Below are 25,990 nucleotides of genomic sequence, written 5' to 3' on the forward strand. Positions count from 1 at the left end.
CTCTTAGGATCCCCATAAATAGAAAGATTTTCTCTGCAATCTTACAATAACACAAGTTATTCATCTACTAAAAAAGAAAAACCCAAGGTAATGGATAAACAGAAGGAATACATTTTGGTCTTTTTTCTGAATAGAAATGTTGGATTGGGCTAAATTTGAAACTGAAAAATGTTCATATGTACCAGCCATGGTAATTGGACATCCAAATGCAGCAATGTTCTCTCAAAATTAAACAAATCTGAAGCTACTGACACAGAAGTTGAATCATGTGAATGTAGGTCTATCAACATTTATTTCACAGTAAATTTTAGATTTTGAGTTCAAAAGATACTATAGAATAGTGAGACTATCACTCACTAACACATAAAAGATGAACTTAAAATAATTTAAAATGACACTTTCATAAGGATAACTCAGTGAATCTAGAGTCTATGGATTGGGACAAGATAATATTAGATATAAATCAATAAATTCAGGTTAATAATGTTTTGTATGTATGCTATGTCAACAGGGCTGGAAAAGGTATGGTTTCTATTGTTACTTAATTGGAAAAACATCTGGAACATTTTCAGAAGCAAAGACATCTTGTGAAAAAAACCAAGGATTTCTGATCTCTGTGGAGAATAGGTAAAATATAGTGAAAGGGATAGAAAAAATATTATATTGCCAATCTATATTAACAAAGAAAACACTAAATAATTTCTCAAGTCTACCTACCTTTTAAATTCTTTTCCTTTAACATAAACTTTGATGTGATACCTAGTGACACACATAAAAATAATATTTTATCTGGACATAAATAAAATATTTTAAGATATTCTGTATTCTTATTCCTGTATTCTAAATTATTTAGTTAGTTAGAAAAGAGTATAACACTGCCTACTCCCCAAAGTATTATTTTGTTTTTGTTTGTTAATTATTTATTTTTCTTAGCTATGCATAATTTTTCACTTGAATTGTATATGAGTTCTTTTGACATAGTCACTAAAGCTTAGTTTACTTGAATTTTATGTGAGCTTACTAATTTACTAATTGCTGTTGTGATTAATGAATATCTCAACATAAATATTTACTAATATTCTACTAATAAGGATGTGTGATTAAAAGGTATGGAAACCACTGATGTAATTCCCAAACTCAGCAACCTTAAGATATGTGCACTTCATCTCCCAGTATTCCCAGACAGCCAGGGAATTCTGGGAGTTGAAGCCCACAATCTTAAAACTGCCAAAATTGAGAAATACTGCTGTAAGAGAATGTTATTTTTTACTTTTGTTTGGTTGGATTTCTATGCCACTCACAGACTTCGGGCGGCTTACATAAATGAGAATAAAATACAATACAAAATATAGTAAGAGAAACCTAAACCTAATAATTAAACCTTAAAGATATAAAACTAGGCATTCATATCATACTAACCACAATTACACAGCCACATCCATGACCGGAGTGAAATGATAAGCTGAACGGCTCAAGCCCTGCCAACAAAGGTAAATTTTTACAACCTTGCAAAAGGCTAGGCGGTTGGGGCAGTACAAATCTTTAGGGGGAATTGGTTCCAGAGGGCCAGGGCAGCCACAGAGAAGTCTCTTCCCCTAGGCCCTGCCAGCTGACATTGCTTAGCTGATGGGATCTGGAGAAGGCTAACTCTGTGGGATCTTTTTTTTTTTTTTTTTTAATTTTTTATAAAATTTTTATTACAAATATATACACATTTACATACAATATATGTTTTATATTAATACAAGGCTAAATCAACGCGTAACAAATACACGAACAAACAAACATGACAAACAAACAAACAAAAATATTCTTTAAAAAAAGATCTAATTGCTTATTTAAGTACACTAATAACAATAACTATTCACTTAGCATATTTTATAATATTTGTACTTGTATTCCCTTCAGGAGGTAAGTTTTGAATGATTTTTGATTTTAAATTATTTTCTGGTGAAGCATGTTGTGTCCTCAGCGTATACCATTTTCTCTTGTAGGTTGTCACTGTTTTTTAAATCATTTAATTCTTTCTTATCCGCCTTCTTTTATTCATATTCAATTTCTTTAATGTCATACAGATCTTTTTTTATAAAAAGGTTTTTTGTATATATGTCTTTTGTATATATTTTTTTTCTATGTAATAAAAAGGATATAAAGTATTGTTAATTTGATTTTTTCTTTTGAATTTTATTTCTTTTCTTAAACCAGTTATAAAGATGTATCCAGGTTTTATCGTGTTCGGAATCCTCTTTGTTTTTTAGTTTAATTGTTAGTGCGTCAAATTCAGCACAATCTAATATTTTTTTAATTATCAAATCGTCTTCAGGTGGTTCGGGTTGCTTCCAATTTTGAGCTATCGTTATTCTAATTGCTGTTAATATATGAATTAATAAGTAGTGTTTGTTTTTTTCAATTTTTTGATCTATAATTCCCAGGAGAAAGGCTTCAGGTTTTTTATTTATCTTCATTTGTAAGATCTCTTCTATCCAATTCTGCATTTTGTTCCAGAATTTTTTTATTTTTGAGCAGGTCCACCAAATGTGGTAATATGTCCCCATTTTTTTGCACCTCCAACATTTTGGGCTTGTTCCTTTATACATTTTGGCTAATGTTGCCGGTGGAAGGTGCCACCTATAATACATTTTGTATATGTTTTCCTTATAAGCTGTAGATTTTGTTAATTTATAGTTCTTGGTCCAAATTGATTCCCACTTATCTAAATTTATGCTATAACCAAAATTTTTGCCCCAACTATGTATACTATTTTTAACGATATGTTCCTCCATTTTATAGTGTAGCATATATTTATATATTTTGGAAATCATTTTTTTTTCTTGGCCTAAAATTATCTTATCTAATTCTATCTCTTTTATTTGTATTTCCTTCCTTTTCCCTTCTTGATATTTTGATTTAATTACGTTATACGCCCACCAGTCGATTTTGATTCCAATTTCTTCTAATTGTTCCCTAGTTTTTAATTCCCCATTTTTTTCTAATGTTTGATAATAATTTAACATTTTGTTTAGTTCTCTTGAGTTTGGATATATCGTCGCCTCTAAGCTTGAGTACCATTTGGGAGTTTGGTGATAGTACATTTTTTTGATTTTTTTCCAAGTTGTGTATAACGAGTTTCTTATTATATGTTGTTTGAAGTAACTATGTGTTTGTTCTTTATTTTCCCACAGGATAGCATGCCACCCTATTCTCATATCGTGTCCTTCCAGTATTAGAAGTCTCTTATTTTCCAATTTAAACCAATCTTTCAACCAATCCATAATTGCTGCAGTATAATATAATTCGAAATCTGGTAGTGCAAATCCTCCTTGTTTGATATTATCTTGTAGATATTGTATTCTAATTCTAGGTTTTTTTCCGGCCCAGACGAATTTTGTAATCATTCTATTTAGTTTTTGAAAAAAGTCTTTTCTTAATATAATTGGAATCGTCCTAAATAGATATAGAATCTTGGGTAAGATAGACATTTTTATTGTTGAAATTCTACCTATGAGCGAAATAGGCAATTTGTTCCATTTTTCTAATTTCTTTTTTATTTCTTTCATCAAAACCGTGTAATTATCTTCCTTTATTGTGATCGCTTTTGCTGTTAGTTTTATTCCCAAATACTTAACTGTTTTTACTATTTGTAGGCCTAATCTGTCTTCTAATATTTTCTTCTCTGTATTTGTTAAATTTTTTGTCAGTATTTTGGTTTTTTGTTTATTAATTTTAAGTCCTGCTACTTTTCCGAATTCAGTAATCTCCTTTAATAAAACTTCCCCTGATTCAATTGGATCTTCTATATTGAATACTAGATCATCGGCAAATGCCTGAATTTTGTATTCTTGTCCTTTCAAATTTAATCCTTTAACATTTTTATTTAACCTTATCTGATTTAATAAGGTTTCTATGGCCAAAATAAATATTAATGGGGAAAGGGGGCATCCTTGCCGTACTCCCTTTTCTATTTTTATATTTTGCGTTAATTGGTCGTTTATTATAACTTTTGCCGATTGTGTAGAGTATATCGTCTTGATTGCTTTTATAAATTTTTCTTTAAATTTCATTTTGGTCAGTTGTTTAATGAAGAAGTTCCAATTCAAATTATCGAATGCTTTTTCCGCATCTAAAAATATTAGTGCCAAATTCTTTCCTGGGTTTACCTCATAGTATTCTAAAATATTTATAATGTTTCTCAAATTATTTTTTATATTTCTGTTTGGTAAAAAGCCGTTCTGGTCCGGATGTATGATTTCATTAATTATCCCTTTAAACCTTTCTGCTAATATTGTTGTAAAGATTTTGTAATCTGAGTTTAGTAATGCAATTGGTCTGTATTGTTTTATTAAATATCTTTGTTCCAAATCTTTTGGTATTAGTGTTATTAAACCTTCCTTCCAGGATTCAGGCATTGCTCCTTTGTCTAACACCTCGTTCAACATCTGTAGTAATAATTTTTTGACTGGTTCATATATTTCTTTATAATATTCGGCTGGTATTCCATCTACTCCTGGGGTTTTGTTATTGTTTTGTTTTTTAATTGCTAGCTCTAATTCTGTCATAGTTATAGTTTTATCCATTCTATCAATGTTAGTCTCCGATATTTGGGGTAATTCAATCTCGTTCAAATATTGATCTATTTCTTCCTCTTTTATCTCATCATTCCTATATAGCTGTTCAAAATAGTTTTGTATTATCTTTTTTTTTTCTTCTATATCGATTTGTTTTTTTCCCTTTTCGTCTTCCAATTGTTGGATATATTTCTTCTCTTTCTGTTTTTTAATTTTATAGGCAAGCCACCTTCCCGGTTTGTTTGCGTGCTCGAAGTAATTTTGTTTTACACTTTTGATTTTTTGGGCTATTTCTTCCTGTGCTATCAAGTTTATCTTATGTTTAATTACATCTCTTTTTTCTTTTAGTTCGATTTTTTTTGGATCTTTTATCCATTCGGCTTCTATTTGTTCTAATTCTTTTTGATTTTCTCTCATCTCCCTATTTTTATCCTTATTTTTTTTACTAGTGTATGCAATGGTTATCCCCCTTATATAGGCTTTGGTTGTGTCCCATATGTTTTGTATGGTTGTGTCTTCATTCCAATTTTTTTCTAGAAAGATATCTAATTCTTTTTTTGAAAATTCTTTGTATTTATTTTCTTGTATAATTTTTGTATTCATTGTCCATCTATTTTTTTTGGTTTGGTTTCCTCTAATTATAATACTTACTGGGTTGTGGTCTGCCCAAAAGTTGGGTTCTATTTCTGCTGATATTATCTCTTGTTGTAATTCTATATTTGTCCATATCATGTCCAATCTGGACCATGAGTCATGTGGGTGTGAATAATAAGTATACTTACATTCATCTCTGTGTCTTTCCCTCCACGTGTCTTTTAGTTTAAATTCCTCTATAATATCTTTGAGTTTTTCTGGTATTGTTTTTTTCTTTTTACTCTTTTCTTTACCTTTATAGTCTTTGTCGTAATCTATTATTATATTGAAGTCCCCAATCACACAGATGTTTCCTTTTTCAATTTTTATTATTTTTTGGTACAACATTTTATAAAAAGATTTTTGGTCTTTGTTGGGAGCATAAATCACAATTAAATTTGTTTTTTTTTTATTAATTTCAATTTCTGTTATAAGTATTCTACCCTCTTCATCACTGTCAATTACTTTTGGATTTAACCAGCTTTTGATATATAGTGCAATTCCCCTTTTTTTTTCGTTTGCAAGTGATGTGAATAGTTTCCCTAGTTTCGGGTGTTCCAATACTTTCTTATCCTTTTTCCTTACATGAACTTCCTGAAGGCATATTACGTCTAAATTTTGTTTTATTAATTTTGTAAATGTTTGTCCTCTTTTTTGAGGAGAGTTCATTCCGTTTATATTCACAGAAAATAATTTAATTTCCTTATTCATTCTTCGTCAACTATCTTGCCCTTTTGCTGCTTCTAAGCTCTCTGTAATTTTCTGTTTTCTCCCCTTTCCCCTTGCTTGTCTTGTCTGTTCTCTCTTCCTCTATCTCTCCCTCCTCTTGGCTTGTTGTCTCCAGTTCTATGCTGCTTTCCCCTTCTTTTTTCAGGTGTTCTCGGATAAAGTTATCTGCTTGTTCTAGTGTTTCTATATTTATTTTCTTCCCCTTCCACGTTAGCATCACCCCCTCTGGCACTAGCCATCTAAATTGTATCTCGTTTTTTATTAATTTGTTTGTGAAGTAGTGGTAGTCCCTCCTTCGTTCCCTAATTCTTTTAGGTATTTGTTTTAACACAATTATGTCTTTCCCTTTGTACGTTAAGACCCCTCTGGTGTTCCTGTATATCTCGTCTCTCAGGGTTTTTTTTGTAAATCTAAGGTGGACCTCTCTGGGGAGTTGGTGGCGACGTGCGTAATTGGTTTGCACTCGGTATACCTCGTCTACGTGGTTAATTAGTTCACCATCATTTATTTTTAACTCTTCCGCAAAGAGTTCAACTACAGTCGCAAACAGGTTCTCCCCTTTTTCTTCGGGTATATTTTGTAGCCTGAGATAGAATGAGGCTTTTTCGAATTCTAATTGGGCAATGGCCCCTTCTAAATCTTTATTTACCCTCCTAAGGTCTTCTTCGTTTTTAGTTAATCTCAGCTTGTTCGCTTCTGTTGTCTCTTCCACTTGTTGAATTTTAATTTCCTGTCTGTCTACTGCTTCCTTAACATCTTCTATTATACTGTTAAATTTGGCAAAGTTTTCATTTACTTCCTCAAATTTTTTTTGTGTCTCTTGGTGGTTTTTAACTATAGTTTCTTGGGTTTGATTGGCGGATTCCTGTTGTTTTATCATAAATTCTTGAATTTTGTCTAGGGAATTTTGTAAGCTTTGAAGCGAGGGTGCCTGATCCTTAATTTCTCCTGTAACTATATCAGAAGTTGAAGAGGATTTCTGCACAGCTGGTGATAGTAGGGTTAAATTACCCCTTCTCAATGACTTGGTTAAAGTCTGTTGAGTTGCCATTTGTAATAGGTTTTAACCTTCTAATAATTAAATCAATATCTAATCAATCTATTCTATATCTAATCAATTAGTCAAATTACTCTTTAACAATTAATTCAGTATATGACCAGTCGAACCAATCAATTTATACAACTTATTTTTCAAAAAAGAGAAAGGGTAGAATTAATGCTTTCAATTATTATCGGTGTTTCAATATTTAAACAGTATTTAATCTAACTTAGCTTATTCTTTTCAGACTTATGCTTGATATTCTAACTTATATCTTAATATTTAATATTTAATCCTTAATATCTAATATCTTAATATCTAATAATATCTAATACTTAATGCTATAGTATTTAATACTTAATACTTAATGAATATTCAATATACAATATATAATACACAGTTAATTAATTAATGGTTAAGAGATCAACAGTTGAGTAGTTAAGTAGTTAAATAATAGTTGAATAAATCCTTATAAATATTATATATAAACAATTTTTAAGAGTAGAGGTAGAGGTTTAAATAATAATAATATAGTTATACCTTTAGCAAGTCCTTACATCAATTAATCACTTAATTAATTTGTTAGTTGATTGATTAATTACATTTATTAGTATTGTTAGTTAATAACAGCAATTACTTTGATTTCATCTAGTTAGATTTCATCTAATTGTATTCCTGTCCAATCTGGTTTCTGTCCTTTATTTTCCTCTAATTTTATATATTGTCCAGTATACGTTTCTTGATCCTAATATTGGCTTTAGTCCAGACTATTGCAAAAGTAAGTGAATTTAGCAGTCCCACATTCAATATTCACAGTTTAGTAGATTGTAGTTTAGTGTCTGGTAGTTTAATTTCGCGTAGATTTCTAGTTTCCTATGGGAGGATCTGCTATGATAACGTTGATGACGTTGAAAAAAAAAAAGACCAGCCCAGTCAAGTTGATATCTGATTGAGTCAAATTCCTGTCTCTTTAAGGTTATACCTTCTTGTGTAGTCCAAAGGCAAGCGCAAACCAGATAGACCAGATAGACCAAAAGAACCAGCTAAACAAAACGAAGGGGCGTAGATCTCCACGATGTTATCTTGCTGTTTCTGCTTCCTGCTTTCGTAGCTCTATGTTTCCGGAAGAGGGGGAGGCTTAAACACGTAAATGTAACGTCTCACGCCGGGGGAGGTTTTTTTCCTTAAATCCCCGCTTTCGCTGCTCTTATTCCACCTGGTGTTCCTGGTATTCCAAATGTTCGTGAAATAAAATCATATCATCCCCCGGTTATATCCGTCTTTAGTTCCCGATTTTTAGTTCCTGATTTTTCAATCTATCTCCGTTCCGTCTCCGCCCCTCGACCCAGCTCTCCTGTCACACACCCGATTCTCCTGTCACCGCACGCTGTCTCTTGCTTCTCCTGTCGCTCAACCTTTTAATCGCCGCTTCTTTCAATTTGAGCTTTTCTATCTTTTATCGTCTTTCCCACAGTTGTTCTGGTACTCAAGAAGTTTCCGAATTCAAAATATGTTATTTTAGGGTACTTGCTGAGGTTCACCGATCTCTTCTCACTTCCTCCTCGATGTTTACGGGGCGGCCATGTCTCAGGGCCAGCAAACGCTGGCTTCTTTTTTGCCCGGTCCTGGCGGTTCAAAAAAGCTTGTGCCGGTGTGAGCTAGCGACTCTCACATCGGGCACAGCATAACCACCTCTTACGACACCCTTCCCTCCAAGTTGGGTGTCTGTGGGATCTAACTGGCTGCTGGGATATGTGAGACAGAAGATGGTCCTGTAAGGAACGTGGTCCTAAGTCATGTCATGTCATTATAGGTCATGACCAACACTTTAAATTGCATCCAGAGACCAATTGATAACCAATACAGCTTGTGGAATGATGGCGAGATGTGCCTATAAAGGCCCATAATTGCTTACGCGGCTGCATTTTGCACCAACTGTGGTCTTCGAATGTTCTTTAAGTGTTGCCCCATATTGATCCTCAATGTGATGAGGGCATGAGTGACTGTGAGAAGAGTCTCCATGTAAAAATTGGGCCGCAAACGGTGCACCAGGTCAACCTGTGCAAAGACCCACCTTGCCACAGCTGAAAGGTGATGTTCTAAAATCAGCTGTGGATCAAGGATTCCCAAGTTGAGGACCTTATCTGAGAGGCTCAAAAGTCCCCCCCCCCCCCGGTTATGGATGAGAGGCAAAACCCATAGCCACTACATCTTGTCAGGTTTCAGTCTGAGTCTGTTAACACCCATCCAGATCCTAACAGTCTCCAGAAACCGGCCCATCACCTCCACCACTTTACTGAACCAACATGGGGTGGAGATGTACAGCTGTGTGTCATTGCATACTGAGGGTAATTCACCCCATGTCCCCGGATGATCTCACCCAGAAGTTTCATGTAGATATTAAATAGCAGGGAGGGAAGAGGACTGACCCCTGAGGAACCCCGCAAAGAAGTCGACCTCTGACCCCCTAGGAGTCGACCTCTGACCCTCTGCCAACAGCAATGAGTCAGTTGAGGTGACTGGGGCACGTACTTGTCCACCTGTCTGGGAAGAGTTTGATCTGGTGACACCTGATGAAGTGGACAAGGCCATTGGAGCTGTGAGTTCCACCACCTGTTTACTGGATCTGTGTCCCTCCTGGCTGGTTTCGGCCAGCAAGGAGGTGACACGGAGCTGGGTCCAGGAGATTGTCAATGCTTCTTTGGGGAGGGGGTCCTTCCCGGATCCTTACAAGGAGGCACTTGTGCGCCCCCTCCTCAAGAAGCCTTCCCTGGACCCAACCATTCTCAATAACTATCGACCAGTCTCCAACCTTCCCTTTATGGGGAAGGTTGTTGAGAAGGTGGTGGTGCTCCAGCTCCAGCGGTCCTTGGAAGAAGCCGATTATCTAGGTCCTCAGCAGTCAGGATTCAGGCCCGGCTACAGCATGGAAACTGCTTTGGTCGCACTGATGGATGATCTCTGGCGGACCCGGGACAGGGGTTTATCCTCTGTCCTGGTGCTTCTTGACCTCTCAGCAGCTTTCGATACCATCGACCATGGTATCCTTCTGCGCCGGCTGGAGGGGTTGGGAGTGGGAGGCACTGTCCTTCAGTGGTTCTCTTCCTACCTCTCTGGTCGGTCGCAGTCGGTGTTAGTGGGGGGTCAGAGGTCGACCTCTAGGTTACTCCCTTGTGGGGTGCCTCAGGGGTCGGTCCTCTCCCCCCTACTATTTAATATCTACATGAAACCTCTGGGTGAGATCATCCAAGGGCATGGGGTGAGGTATCATCAGTATGCAGATGATAACCAGCTTTACATCTCCACCCCTTGTCCAGTCAGCGAAGCAGTGGAAGTGATGTGCCAGTGCCTGGAGGCTGTTGGGGTCTGGATGGGTGTCAACAGACTCAAGCTCAACCCGGATAAGACGGAGTGGCTGTGGGTTTTCCCTCCCAAGGACAATTCCATCTGTCCATCCATCACCCTGGGGGGGGGAGTCACTAACTCCCTCAGAGAGGGTTCGCAACTTGGGCGTCCTCCTCGATCCACAGCTCACATTAGAGAAACATCTTTCAGCTGTGGCGAGGGGGGCGTTTGCCCAGGTTCGCCTGGTGCACCAGTTGCGGCCCTATTTGGACCGGCAGTCACTGCTCACAGTCACTCATGCCCTCATCACCTCGAGGCTCGACTACCGTAATGCTCTCTACATGGGGCTACCTTTGAAAAGTGTTCGGAAACTTCAGATCGTGCAGAATGCAGCTGTGAGAGCTATCATGGGCTTTCCTAAATATGCCCATGTCACACCAACACTCCGCAGTCTGCATTGGTTGCCGATCAGTTTCCGGTCACAATTCAAAGTGTTGGTTATGACCTATAAAGCCCTTCATGGCACTGGACCAGAATATCTCCGGGACCGCCTTCTGCCGCACGAATCCCAGCGACCAGTTAGGTCCCACAGAGTTGGCCTTCTCCGGGTCCCGTCAACTAAACAATGTTGTTTGGCGGGACCCAGGGGAAGAGCCTTCTCTGTGGTGGCCCTGACCCTTTGGAACCAACTGCCCCCAGATATCAGAGTTGCCCCCACCCTCTTAGCCTTTCTTAAGCTCCTTAAAACCCACCTCTGTCGTCAGGCATGGGGGAATTGACATGTTCCCTCCCCCTAGACTTATAAAATTTATGCATGGTACGCTAGTATGTATGATTGGTTTTAATTTGTGGTGTTTTTTAAATTAACTTAAATATTAGATTTGTTTTACATTGTATTGGTATTGCTGTGAGCCGCCCCGAGTCTGCGGAGAGGGGCGGCATACAAATCTGATTAAACTAAACTAAACTAAACTAAACTTCATCTGACCAGAGAGATAGGAGTAGAAGGCTGCTTCCCACACCCAAACCCCTCCAGTTGGTACAGAAGGATACCATGGTCGATGCCACCGAAAGCCGCTGAGAGGTCAGGATAGAGGAATGACTTCTATCTTTGGCCTGCCAGATGTCATTGATCAGTGTGACCAAAGCAGTTTCAGTGCTGTAGCCAGGCCTGAAACTAGACTGCTGAGGGTCTAGATAACGAGCTTCCCCCAAGGATCATTGGTGTGCCATCATTTTTTCAACAACCTTCCCCCAAAAGGGAAGGTTTGAGACTGGATGATAGTTGTTTAAAATAGCTGGATCAGGGAAGGCTTCTTGAGAAGAGGACGCACCACCATCTCTTTTAATGGAGATGGGACGTTCTCCTCCACCAATGATCCAGCCTTGTGTCACCTCCCTGGACGAGACCAGTCAGGAGGGACATGGGTCTAATAAACAGGTGGAGGAGTTCACAGCTCCAATGGCCTTGTCCACTTCATCAGGTGTCATCAGGTTCCCACTTAACCGGATTAAGACAGGACTCTATCACCTTGACTGACTCATTATCAGTGAAAACTGCATTCCAATCAGAGTCCAGGTCCGTCTGGATCTGAGCAATTTTATCAGCAAAAAAATTATTAGTTCCACCTAATCAGTTCCACCTCCTTGCATGGGAGGATTGGAGCCCTAAAATCCAGCCATAGGAGAAAATGATCTGAAAATGATCAGCCATAGGAGAAAATGATCAAGGCAAGATGTCTAAGCCTCTTAAATTTAGATCATTACTCAACTGCCCCGAGATGAATACTTTGTCAGGAATGTGGCCTCCCTCGTGTGTCGGACCTTGAATTATGATGCAACTGCAGTCTTGGTCAGACAGCTAGGTCAACAGAACTACTGCATGTGGCTTTTTTTATTTGTAGCAGGGATTGGCCATGATTGGGGATGATTGCCTTAGGCAGCATTTACTAAGAGACTGCAGGAAGATGGAGACCTGTCCTTATCCTAAATCTTGAAGATAATACTTCCCCATAGTCTTTGCTCTAAGAAATATTCAATTCCTGTCCTGCTAGCCTTAATGTATGTTATGGGAGCAGATTCCTTAGCTTTTATCAGGAATCTGCAAATCTGTACTTTCAGATCTGAGAGAATGATGATGATAGTTATTTTATCTCACTTTTTTAATATATAGAAATGTACTGAATCTTCCTGACTCCTATTTTCCCCCAACAGTCCTTTGAGGTTGATTGACTAATAAAAGTGTAAATTGAGTCTAGGATTAACCACCTGTAGAATGTGAAAATCAGGGACCATACTGATTTGAATTTTTTTTACTACAGATTTGAACAGGCCTTCCTGACTAGCCAAATTGGACACCATCCTGAAAAATATTTCTGGATCGGTCTTTCTGATGTAGCAAAACCAGGGACCTTCAACTGGACCAATGGAGACCCCATTCAGTTCACTCACTGGAATGTAAAAATGCCTGGTATGGATTCTGTCAGGAGAAATACATCCTAGCAGGAAAACTTTTATCCTGTTAAATTGTCTATGGAAATGCATTTAATCTGGCTTTGGTCTTCCATTCTGCCAGGCCCAAATCCCGGCTGTGTTGCCATGAGAACAGGAGATGCTGCTGGACTGTGGGATGTTGTCAATTGTGAGGAGAGGGCTGTGTTCCTTTGTAAGCATTTGGCTGAAGGGGTGACACTTCCTACAATTCCAGCACCAACATCCCCTCCCCCATGTCCTAAAGAATGGACTGCAAGTCCAACGAGGAATGTCTGCTTCAAGGTAGGTCAGCTTGTTTTGGAATGTGGTTTGCTCAATCAGATTCAGCCCTTTGAGACAGGCCAGATCAAGAGGCAGATACTGCAACAGGAGTTGGCGTTGCAGTATCTTCTCCCGTCCCTTCCAGGGGGAATTTGGTACCTTACAGCCATGATTAACCTCCTCTGAAAAGGAAATAGAGTGATTGGAAGAACAAGGAAGGAATCATAGAGAACATGGAAACTAGTCATGTTCCTTTGGCCCTCTCTCTGAAATTATTTGTCTTGAGACACTTTGCGTTATTATGAAATCCTGGTCTAATATATCCAATTAAGATGACAACTATTATTAACCTAGGTCAATGATGTGATACTGATAGATCGTGTATGTCTTAGCCAAAAGGGTGCAATCAGAATCGGTTCCGCCTGTTCCTGTATTATTTTTGGATTATCTTTGGAATTATCAGAACGGGAGGAAAGGCCTATAGCAGGCAGGATGGCTATCTGGTATGGAGTGCATTCACCCCCTATGCTCCATGGATTGGGAACTGGCAGAAGAAGCAGGGCTATTGAGCATTCTATGGAGTTGCAAAAAGATCTAACACGGGCATCCTGAATCTGTCTATGATCATCTTGAACATTTCCAGGTTTGATCGATAGTAGAACAGCTGAGCCATATGTTGGCAATCTCAGAAATGTGATCCACCGACCATGATAGAAGCCAATGTGCCATCCACAGCCCCAGCCTCAGTGCCTCTGCCATCAGTATTTTGGAATGCGTACTGCCCTGGCAATTTATGTGTGCCTTTATTGTTATATTGTCCATAAAGACCAATACATGGGAACCCTGGATCTGATGCTGAAAGCGTCTTAGAGCTAATGACACCACCTGGAGTTCCAGCCAATTGATTGAACAGGCTATCTCTGCTGCTGACCATAGACCCTGTGTCATGAGATCCTTAAAATGGACACGCCAACCTGAGAGACTCACGTCCGTTGTTACTGTGAACCGAGAAGGTTCCTTGAATAGGGATCTCTGGGAGATTGCTGAAGAGGTCCACCATGAGAGAGAACATCAGATCTGTGGTGGTTCCAGCACTCTGTTGTTGGATGAACCTTGATCTCATCTCTGAAATGGTAAGAGGAACCATTGGAGCTCCCTCAAGTGCAGCTGAGCCCAAGGTATGACTGAAATACACGGAATCATCTTTCCCAGTAGGATGACAATGTTGCTATGAATACCCTAAATTCCTTTTGGACTTGTAATGCTATCAACCTCATACTAATTTGCCTGTTTGGGGAAAGTGAGATCCACCAATCCAGTGAATTAATAAGGTCCTGAGATGCAATATGGATGTGTTCGGAGACAGATGGCTTTTAGGAAAGTTAATTAAACAGCCATGTTGTTGCAAGGTACTGATAGGTACTAACCTGTAGATGCTGGATCACAAGGTGTTTAGAGGACGCCAGCACTAAAAGCCTGCAGTGTTAAGATCTTGTGCTCTTAGGTTTGTAGATGGAATGCACTCTTGTAATTGTCTTAGCCAAATTAGAGTTGTCCTTGCAAAGAAGGAGGAGGAGCAGGAAGCCCTAATGGCCTAGGCAGCTGCTTGGTAAGATTTTATTGAGAACTTGTTCCAATCTCCTATCCTCAGGCTTAAGCAGTTCATCAGCATCTCCTGGAAGTAAAGCTGGGGCATAAAGAACCTGAATTGGTGCATCTACAAATGGTACACTGAGTACATTGGAGAGGACCATTTCAATATTAAAGAATCATTGATCCAATGATGAGGGCACAGGCACAGATGCTGCTGTAGATGTGGACGGAGTGTCCGGTTCAGCAGTTGCCCTTGCTTTGTATAGTGTGGATTTAAAGAGAGATATAAAAAATAATCCCTAAAAAGAAGGGATATCTGGTCCTAATCCTTCATCTTTTGATAGTTCAAGTATACCTTCCACCTCATATTATTTCATTTATTTATTCATTCATTCATTCATTTATTTATTTGATTTTTATGCCGCTTTTCTCCTTAGACTCAGGGCAGCTTACAACATGTTAGCAATAGCACTTTTTAACAGAGCCAGCATATTGCCCCCATAAACTGGGTCCTCATTTTACCCACCTCGGAAGGATGGAAGGCTGAGTCAACCTTGAGCCGGTGATGAGATTTGAACCGCTGACCTACTGATCTATAGTCAGCTTTAATGGCCTGCAGTACAGCACTCTACCTGCTGTGCCACTCCGGCTCATAATAAGAGCTATAAGGAGAAACAAACAACTACAGGTAGTCCTTGACTTACAATAATTTATTTAACCATTCAAAGTAATATCAGCATTGAAAAAAGTGACATATTTTCTCAGCGCCAAACTTTGCAGCATCCCCATGATAACAGGATCAAAACTCAGATGCTTGGCAACTGACATATTTATGAGGGGTCATGTGGTCACCTTTTCCAACCTTCTAATAAGCAAAATCAATAGGGAAGCTAGATTCATTTAACAATCATGTACCTAATTTAACAACTGCAATGATTCACTTAACAAAGCAAAGCAAAGCTCACTTTAGAATGTCTGATCTAGCAACAGAAATTTTGAGTTCAATTGCGGTGATAAGTCAAACTATCTATGTAGGGTTAATGCTCATTTGTAATGAGATATATTTTTATCCATTTAGGCCTACATGGGGAAGAAAATTGAAAAAAAATCTTGGTATGAGGCATATGACTTTTGTAAAATAATTGGAGGAGACCTGGCTTCTTTTCATACTAAGGCAGAGGAAGAATTAATAAATGGTCTGTGAGTATAATAAACTGCTTATTTCTTATATTTTAAGGAAAAAACACTCCTGGCAAAGGGTTTATTGGAGCACTGCTTATATATAGTAACTAGTGAAAATTTCATAAACTTACATATATTCATTCCAGAGTATTTTGCATGTATTTAAGATTTTTTTCAGAGCATTCTAGTTAGAGCTACAATTCAGTGAGGAAGAAAACGATCATGATTTTGCTGATCATCATAGTTAAAAAAGAAACTCCAGTAGGTATAACAGAAATAACATAGAATGGTCAGAAATGTAGATTCGGTCATCATCATCATCCCAATAAAGTAACAAGGCATCTGGTATTATCCTGTACATGACTACTTAAATAAATTCTATGGTGGTCCTAAGAACTTATTCCCACTTAAGTAGGTATCTATCATATCACAACTGTAAGAGCATAAGAGCCTTTCGTAAACAACTTAAAACCCACCTCTGCCGCCAGGCATGGGGGAATTGAGATCCTCTTTCCCCCTAGGCCTTTACAATTCTATGCATGGTATGTATGTATGTATGGTTTTTATATTAATTGATTTTTAATCATCAATACCAAATTACTATTGTACACTGTTTTATTGTCTCTGTTAGCCGCCCCGAGTCTCTGGAGAGGGGCGGCATACAAATCCAATAAATAAATAAATAAACAATAAATAAATATGCCATATTTAAGAGCCTAGTTATTTCTGTGGGTTATTCACTTGCTGACATGCTTCTGTTCTATGTGAAAAAGAATACACAGACAGAAAATTGCAGTGTTGTATTTCAACAAGACAAATGAATAAAATACATTTTAACATTTTTGTGGATTTTTACATTTTAGATTACCATTTCCTCATGCCTGGGTTGGTTTCCGAATTTCAGACTCTGGCAGTGAATACACTTGGACTGATGGGTCTCCTGTAAGTAAATGGTTAACATGCATGCTTTTTAATGCAATTGTTGTCCGAAATTTCTGGTATTATTAATAATTATGGAATACAGCAGGGATGCTCAGCCCCCACAGGCCTTGGCCTGCTACTGGCTATGGCCTGTTTAGAATCAGGCCATGCTAGTGGCAGGTGAGTGGACGAATGCATGAAACTGTATTTGTGCTGAACCCTGCTCTCCACTTCTCCATCCCCAGCCACTACCATTGACTCTGTCACTGCTACTACTGCGTTGGAATGGTTGGGGACTGGTGGAGCACAGGTATTAATATTATTTCTTGTAATTATTTTACAGTAACAGTATTCCGGTCACAATTCAAAGTGGTCATGACCTATAAAGCCCTTCATGGCACCGGACCAGATTATCTCCGGGACCGCCTCCTGCCGCACGAATCCCAGCGACCAGTTAGGTCCCACAGAGTGGTCCTTCTCCGAGTCCCGTCAACTAAACAATGTCGTTTGGTGGGACCCAGGGGAGGAGCCTTCTCTGTGGCAGCCCCGGACCTCTGTAACCAACTCTCCCCAGAGATTAGAATTGCCCCAACCCTCCTTGCCTTTCGTAAGCTACTTAAAACCCACCTCTGCCATCAGGCATGGGGGAACTGAGATATCCTTTCCCCCTAGGCCTTACAATTTATGCATGGTACGTTTGTATGTATGTTTGGTTTTATAATAAGGGTTTTTTAGTTGTTTTAGTATTTGATTGTTACATGCTGTTTTTATCATTGTTGTTAGCCTTTCCGAGTTCACGGAGAGGGGCGGCATACAAATCTAATAAATAAATAAATAAATAAAATAAATAAATTCTAAGTGTTCTGACAGTTTCTCTGAGTTACCTTGGACTGCTATTGAAAAATGTTTTGATTGCATTGCTCATACAGAAACTGATAAACTACCTTTCATTCCACATATTACTCCTTTATCCCTTTTTGCTGGAGTGACACGACCACCAGCTAAGCTGAAGGTCAAATATGGAATGTATTCTTAATGGTCACAAAGGGGCAAGTGGGAGATGGTAAGATAGAATGTATAGATTCATAGGCAGTAGCAGGTTGCTTATTGGTACGGGTCACTCTGTGCACAGCTAGTGAAAATTGAGATGTGAATGCAGCTCTGGGTGACCAGTAGGCAGGCGGCGTGTCCCAATGAGATTTTGCTTCTGCGCATACACAGGAAGCAAAATCTCATGAGAGAACACGCATGCGTGTGAGATTTTGGTGATTGCAGCATCTTGGGGCGTAATGTGTGTATCATTTGTTCTATTTTCCAAATGTTAAAACTGATGGCTTTTAGACATAAGTATATTTTAATTTTTACTATAGGTAAACTATGTACCAATGGTTACTTGGTCTTTTGATGACAATAAAAAATGCCGAGAACTATGGGGACGTTTTGCATTATGGGAAGCAGCACTATGTACTCAGGTTATTCATTGGATTTGTCAAATTACAAGAGGTAATATGCTTTTTATTCTCAAATAGTTTATTCAGAATAATAGAACAGAGTTGGAAGATATCTCCTGTTCAAACTCCCTGATCAAATAGGAGACCATGAATTATTTCAGAAAAAATGGCTGTCCAATCTCTTCTTTAAAAAAATTCCAGTGATGGGGCACCTACAACTTCTGAAGGCAAGCCATTCCATTGGTTCATTGTTCTCACTGTCAGGACATTTCTCATGACATGATATAAGTCTTTATTGACTATCCCTTGACCATATCAAAGTGCAAAGTTTCAGAAACAGATTATTACTCACACTTGATAAAAACTATTTAAAATGGAACTTGATAAAATAAAATAATGGTCCTCAAACAAATTCTCACCTGGGGCTTTATTGTTCTTTAAGCTTTTAATAATGGATTGTATCTAAAATGAATCAGAAGAGGCAATAATGTACAGAAAAACTCTTGTTTATTGAGCTCTGTCAAATAGACGCTGTCCGCACTTAACTGTCAAAATACACAGAGTAAAAGGTGCTGAGAGGAAAGTGCGCATCTTTAACTATTTATAGGGAACAGCCAGCAGGAATCAACAAATTGACATAGTAACAAAGTTCCCGCCAGAAACAAGTAACCAGTCAGGGCATAATATGTATACAATGAAAATCTGCCTTATTTATTTATTTATTTATTTATTTATTTATTCATTCATTCATTCATTCATTCATTCATTCATTCATTTATTTATTTATTCATTTATTCATTTATTCATTCATTCATTCATTCATTCATTTATTCATTCATTCATTCATTCATTCATTTATTTATTTTGTCCAATACACAATGAGGGTTTTAGTGGGTATATATCTATATACACATAGTAAAATACATGATGAAGGTTATAGAGGAGATACTCATAGTAAAATATATCTAAGAAATAATAGAAAAGAAGATATAGCAATAGAACATATCAATGAAAGAATAGAAGAAGATATATAGGAATAGAAGAAAGGTATAGGAGATATAGGAGAGCAATAGGACAGGGGACGGAAGGCACTCTAATGCACTTGTACTACATGAATATTTAACAGTATCTCCTTTTCCAAGACTGATGGCCAAGGCCGAGGGGGAGGCATTCTAGGGTTTACTAGATCACTGTTTAACGACAGTTTCTCTACAGATTCCATGGAAGCAAACAAATACTGATAATAATTCCCTCAGTCCTCATTGCTGGGCAAGCCCCATAGCTGCCTTCAATTTCTTTTTCAGTCACTGGCACTTGGGTTCTTTTTGTAGCAGTTTTAATTGGGAGGTCTTTCTTCAAGATCTTACAGAGATTAGAAAATGTGTTGAAGGCTGACAGCCAGTCAGTAGTAGATGACTGGATTGTTCTAGCCCATTTAATAACATTCTCTGTCTAATATTGCCTTATTATCAATTTTGGCCTAAAGTAACCTTTTATTTTGGGCCACCTCTACCTTTTTGGTGAGCCATCTGTCAGCCCTGTTATATGGTCTTAAATATGAATGCTGTCAGAATGTCATGCTTACAGGCTGATGATCGCTATTGTCGCTAAGGTGTACCGTAACCTCCAAAAAGAGGTCAACTTTACTTCTAGACCAGCACACTGCTTGAATTGGTCAAATGGTATGTATAAGGATACATGTAATTCTTATCCTTATGAATAATAATCTTTTTATTAATTTTCATAAAATGGACAAACAGACATACATACATTTAACATAAAAAGGTGGGGATGTAAATTCCCCGCTTATCCGAAAGTATAAATTTCAATACAGAAAAAAGAATACATAATTAAGTATATAATTGAATATTAGAAAAAATGATGTTAAACTTTTCATTTTTAAAAAAAAGAATTCTTCTCATAATGATTTTTAATATATAACCTAATTCTATTATATTTCTAAAACCAAACTTTATTTATCTAGCACTACTATAACCCCAAAAAATCTTATCCTTACCAAAACAGTTACGCATTTATATCTAAATTTTCTATTATTTTTTTCTTATTTATCCATATATAAACTTTGTTCCATGTTTCATAAAATTTTGTATCTTCTTGATCATTTAAGCGTCTTGTCATCATATCCATCTCAGCGCAGTCTAGTATTTTTGTAATGACTTCTTCCTCTTTGGGGATATTTTCCCCTTTCCAATTTTGCGCATATATAATCCTAGTCGCAGTTAGTATATGTATAATTAAATATAAAATTTCTTTCTTGTAACTCTTGTTTGTAATTCCTAATAAATAAAATTCCGGGGTAATTTCTACATCTTGCTTTACTATTTCTTTTATTATTTTCTCTATCATCTTCCTTATGGAGGTCATCTGGATCTTATGGAAACTGGGATCCAGATATCTATGGTATGTAATACATTAATGTGGTACATTTCACTTTTTGAGAATTGCCTTCTTCAATATGGAATAAAGTAATATACTATGGTTCTGCTTGAATTTCTTTGTAATTAAAATACTTGTTTTTGCAGGTTCACCTTTAAATCCAGAACCAAGCAGCACACTTGGTATGTTGGGCAATTCAATGTTAAAAATATTATAGTACAGTGATCCCCCGTTTATTGCGTCCCCAACCATTGCGAACAGGGTACTTCGCTATTTTTCAACCCGGAAGTCAAAAATACCATCTACGCATGCGTGCCGGGCACGCATGCGTAGATGGCAGCGGCTTCCCTGGGTCTTCCCCCTCTTGCTGGCGTCAGCGAGGAGTTTCCCCACCGCCCACGCAAACTCCTCGCTGCCGCTCGCCCACCCTTCGCCTGCCCACGCCGTTCGCTCCCCCCTCTTGCTGTCGGGAGGGCGAGAAGCCCTCCCCAGCACCCGCTCGCCCGCCCTTCGCCCTGGCGGAGAAATTCCAGCCCCCACCTGGTCCCGCCCGCGGCTCGGCTTCCCTGGCTGCTGCTCCGGTCGCCCGATCGTCTCCTGCCTCCCGTGCCGATGTTCCCTGCCAAGCCTGGCTCGGATTCCCTGGCTGCTTGGCCGGGGGGGGGGCTCGGCCGAAAGGAGCTGGAGACGCAGAGCTGAACACACCTCTTCATCCCCAAAGGCCGGCCTTTTTGTCTGGGAGGGAAGATGACGTGCCGGTGGCACAGGGGCGAGGGGCGGGAGGCAAATCGCTGCGTCTCCAGCCCCTTTTGGCCGAGCCCCCCCCCCTCCGGCCAAGCAGCCAGGGAAGCCGAACTGGGCTTGGCGGGGAACATCGGCACGGGAGGCAGCTTCTGCCGGACATGGGCAATGGGCGGGACAGAGAAGCGGGGAGAATCAGGAGGCTCCTTTGGCAGCTGGGGGCTGCCTGGCTTTGTTGTTTTGGCTGCAGCGGGTGCCAGGCAGCCTCCAGCCGCCAAAGGAACCTCCTGATTCTTCCCGCTTCTCTGTCCCGCCCATTGCCCGTGTCCGGCAGAAGCTGCTGCCTTATTGCTCTTTGCCGGCGGGATGCAAAGTGCTGGGGTGGGAGGGTGTCCTGACAGCCCCCCCACCCATATGCTTCGCCTCCCGCCGGGCAAGAGCGCTCGGGTGGCAACTTCTTCTAGATAGGGGCGATGTCCACGCTCTCTCTCGGCGCTTTCGAGCCGAGTCTGTGAGCGAGTTCGCTCCCGGACTCGGCTCGAAGGCGGCGAGAGACAGCGCCAAGGAACGGGCCTGTCCACGCTCTCTCTCGGCGCTTTCGAGCCGAGTCCGGTAGCGAACTCGCTCACAGACTCGGCTCGAAAGCGCCGAGAGACAGCGTGGACAGGCCCGTTCCTTGGCGCTGTCTCTCGGCGCTTTCGAGCCGAGTCCGTGAGCGAGTTCGCTCCCGGACTCGGCTCGAAGGCGGCGAGAGACAGCGCCAAGGAACGGGCCTGTCCACGCTGTCTCTCGGTGCTTGCGAGCCGAGTCCGTGAGCGAGTTCGCTCCCGGACTCGGCTCGAAGGCGGCGAGAGACAGCGCCAAGGAACGGGCCTGTCCACGCTCTCTCTCGGCGCTTTCGAGCCGAGTCCGTGAGCGAGTTCGCTCCAGGGCTCGGCTCGAAAGCGCCGAGAGACAGCGCCAAGGAACGGGCCTGTCCACGCTGTCTCTCGGCGCTTTCGAGCCGAGTCCGTGAGCGAGTTCGCTCCCGGACTCGGCTCGAAGGCGGCGAGAGACAGCGCCAAGGAACGGGCCTGTCCACGCTCTCTCTCGGCGCTTTCGAGCCGAGTCCGTGAGCGAGTTCGCTCCCGGACTCGGCTCGAAGGCGGCGAGAGATAGCGCCAAGGAACGGGCCTGTCCACGCTCTCTCTCGGCGCTTTCGAGCCGAGTCCGTGAGCGAGTTCGCTCCCGGACTCGGCTCGAAGGCGGCGAGAGACAGCGCCAAGGAACGGGCCTGTCCACGCTCTCTCTCGGCGCTTTCGAGCCGAGTCCGTGAGCGAGTTCGCTCCCGGACTCGGCTCGAAGGCGGCGAGAGACAGCGCCAAGGAACGGGCCTGTCCACGCTCTCTCTCGGCGCTTTCGAGCCGAGTCCGTGAGCGAGTTCGCTCCCGGACTCGGCTCGAAGGCGGCGAGAGACAGCGCCAAGGAACGGGCCTGTCCACGCTCTCTCTCGGCGCTTTCGAGCCGAGTCCGTGAGCGAGTTCGCTCCCGGACTCGGCTCGAAGGCGGCGAGAGACAGCGCCAAGGAACGGGCCTGTCCACGCTCTCTCTCGGCGCTTTCAAGCCGAGTCCATGAGCGAGTTCGCTCCCGGACTCGGCTCGAAGGCGGCGAGAGACAGCGCCAAGGAACGGGCCTGTCCACGCTCTCTCTCGGCGCTTTCGAGCCGAGTCCGTGAGCGAGTTCGCTCCCGGACTCGGCTCGAAAGCGCCAAGAGACAGCGCCCCCCGGACCCCCAACCCGGGTTTGGGGGGCTGCTAGGAAGCCCTCCATGCCGGCGGCAAACAGCCGCGCCGCCCCCAATCTTCGGCTCCTCGCTAGCGCTGTGGGAGTAAAAACACCATCTGCACATGCGCAGACGGTGTTTTTACTTCCGCATCGCTACTTCGCGAAAACCCGCTCGTTGCGGGGGCTCCTGGAATGGAACCCTCGCAACGAGAGGGGGATCACTGTATACGTATTAATATGTCTGTACATTTTATTTAGTTTGATTTGAATAAGGCTGCTTTGAGAAAAATCTGACATAAAGAAGCATTCTAAAATATGATATGTGATGGTTGAATTTGTAAGCAAACCAATTTCTAAGAGCACTAAAGAAAGCCAGATGTTGGCTCTGGATGCTTTAAAACTACAAACATAGTTATTCTCTTTAAATGAATGTCATTGACTGAGCTCTTCACAATAATGCAATAATTAAGAAGGGTCTGCACAAGCATATGTAGGAATATGGCTATAATCAAAGAGGGGTTACTAAAAAGTAGGGCACTTTTTATAACTATTAAAAAATCATTGGAATTTTTTATAAAACTTCCCAAATGTGCTAAGCTTTGATTGCATTTGATAGTAATTTGAGTGATCTGATCTGAACAATTGCATAATACAAGAAGCCACTTCTTTCTCCAGCTATTTCTGAAATTAAAATGGCCTCCTGGTTGTTTCACGTTGCTTTGTCTTGCAGTCTCAATTTTGCAATCAGAGTTGATTTCTGTGTATACTGTGTATTCTGGAACATTTGCATAAAATTCTCTTCCAGCTATTGGAAGCAGTCAGTTGAAGTCAGTTTGCTATCTATTATATGAATGTGTTGGCTGCAAATTTTTAAACAACCAGTTCTCTGTCCTAATGACTGGATGGCTGGGTGGGTGTGACTGGGTGGTCATGTGACAGGATGGGCATTAGTCAGTGGGCATGACATGGGACTCGTGTGGTGCTAAGGCAGGATTTCCCTGAAACCCTCTCTCCCTCTCATTATACAGGTAATTCTCAAGTTACAAATGTAATAGAGCTTGCCAATTACATTTGTGACCTGAGGATTTGTCTGATTGATTGATTCATGTTAAATGAACGTGATCGCTTCTTGCTTTCCCAATGCATTTGTTAATCGAATGTGCAGCTCTTTAAATGCACATAGGATATCTCTGGCTGGGGAACAGTATGTACGGCCTACTGTTGGAGCAAACCATCCAGGACCTCCTCCAATCCACTGAGATACCTCATGCTCCCCTAGGATGTCCACAATTGTTTTCTTCACCCAATGCAGGGCGTCTCTACAGATTGGGCTTGTTTTTCTAGTATCTTAGATTCCACTTATTGAGGTCCCACCCGTCGTCTTCAGACTGGTGCTTTTCTCCTTGTGCCAGGGTGAATACCTGTTCGTCCTGGCACAAGGACAAAAACACCAGCCTGAAGATGACAAGTGGGACCTCATTGAAATATTGCCAAAAATCTCTGAAATTTACACGGGAAAAAACCCGAATATGCCAAGACCTTCATACCTGTACCCGTGAAAATCTACAAATACATACGTACGTACATACATACATACATACATACATACATACATACATATAATGTTTACTGATTATTCAGTAATATTCAGTTAATTATTATTCAGTAATATTATTATATTATTATAATAATTATATTACAGTGTTCCCTCAATTTTCGCAGTTTCGAACTTCGCGAAAAGTCTACACCACAGTTTTTCAAAAATATTAATTAAAAAATACTTTGCGGTTTTCCCCCCTACACCATTGTTTTTCCTGCCTGATGATGTCATATATCATCACCAAACTTGTTAAATCTGGCAATCTTATGTCAAAAAGTGATCACTTCCTGGATTCCATGGCATCCTTAACAACCTGCTGGGATATGTGATGTCAAAGCTCCGCCTCCGGAATCTCTTCGTGGGAGGGATTCCCCAGCTCCTTCAAAGGCAGGTCTTTTCATGTAAAAAAAATATTATTTTTACGAAAAAGAACGCCGCAGCGGCACTGCAAGCAAAGGGAGGTCTTTTCATGTAAAAATAAAAGTTTTTATTTTCACGTGAAAGGACCTCCCTTTGCTTGCGGCGCTGCTGCGGCATCCTTTTTTGTAAAAATAATTTACAGTGAGAATGGCATCAGGTTTCCGAGCTTCATGGCAGTTTCGGGCAAAGGCAGGCAAGTGGGCTGGGTAATGGGAGCCACATGGTTGAGGTAAGAAAGCTAGTGAGCGAGGGAGCCAGACAACAGCAATTGCAATGTTTTGACCAAGGTTGGTAAAGTGAGATAAGGAATGACTGGGAAAGGTGGAGGGTCAGCCAATGGTGCAGTTAGCTGGTTCTCTAAACTGTGCAATAGGTTCATTTGGGCTAGTCCAAATTGGCTGGAGCCCATGCCTGGTATGCAGGTTTATATTCAGAAGACCTTGGAAGGAAAAGCTTTGACCTACAGTACAGCATGGAAACATCAAGTGACTGTTTGCTTGTGGTTTTGTGAAATAGATGCAAAAGGACTGCTCAGGTATATATAATAAGTAATTTCTTCTATTTCTTTCTTTCTCTCTCTTTCTCTCTCTCTTTGCAGATTATATGTATAAAACAGTTGAAGATGGCTGGATTGAAATTGAAAACAATGAGTATTATTTCAGTAATATAACAATGCCTGCAGAAAAAGCCCGGAGGTTCTGCAAACAACACCATGGTGATCTTACTACCATTGAGAGTAAAAAGGAAAACATGTTTTTGTTGAAATATGTAAGAAATATATGCAATAATTACCTATGAAAAATAAGTGGCTTAAAAAAATTATGTGTTGATGTATATCTGTGTGTATATATAATA

At 40.4% G+C, this 25,990-nt stretch overlaps 1 protein-coding gene across 1 annotated transcript in view; it reads left to right on the forward strand.

Annotated features, from left to right (window-relative positions):
• LOC139152984 (macrophage mannose receptor 1-like) overlaps nt 1-25,990 on the forward strand; it is an 80,666-nt gene that overhangs the window by 13,557 nt on the left and 41,119 nt on the right. Inside the window, exons 10-17 of the mRNA XM_070726469.1 lie at nt 512-627; nt 12,633-12,781; nt 12,887-13,086; nt 15,737-15,858; nt 16,704-16,782; nt 18,132-18,264; nt 20,756-20,791; nt 25,734-25,903. Of these exons, the coding sequence (XP_070582570.1) occupies nt 512-627; nt 12,633-12,781; nt 12,887-13,086; nt 15,737-15,858; nt 16,704-16,782; nt 18,132-18,264; nt 20,756-20,791; nt 25,734-25,903 (1,005 nt within the window). The remainder of the gene's footprint in view (nt 1-511; nt 628-12,632; nt 12,782-12,886; nt 13,087-15,736; nt 15,859-16,703; nt 16,783-18,131; nt 18,265-20,755; nt 20,792-25,733; nt 25,904-25,990) is intronic.

Source organism: Erythrolamprus reginae, chromosome Z (assembly GCF_031021105.1).
Source record: "Erythrolamprus reginae isolate rEryReg1 chromosome Z, rEryReg1.hap1, whole genome shotgun sequence".
NCBI classification, from domain to species: domain Eukaryota; kingdom Metazoa; phylum Chordata; class Lepidosauria; order Squamata; family Dipsadidae; genus Erythrolamprus; species Erythrolamprus reginae.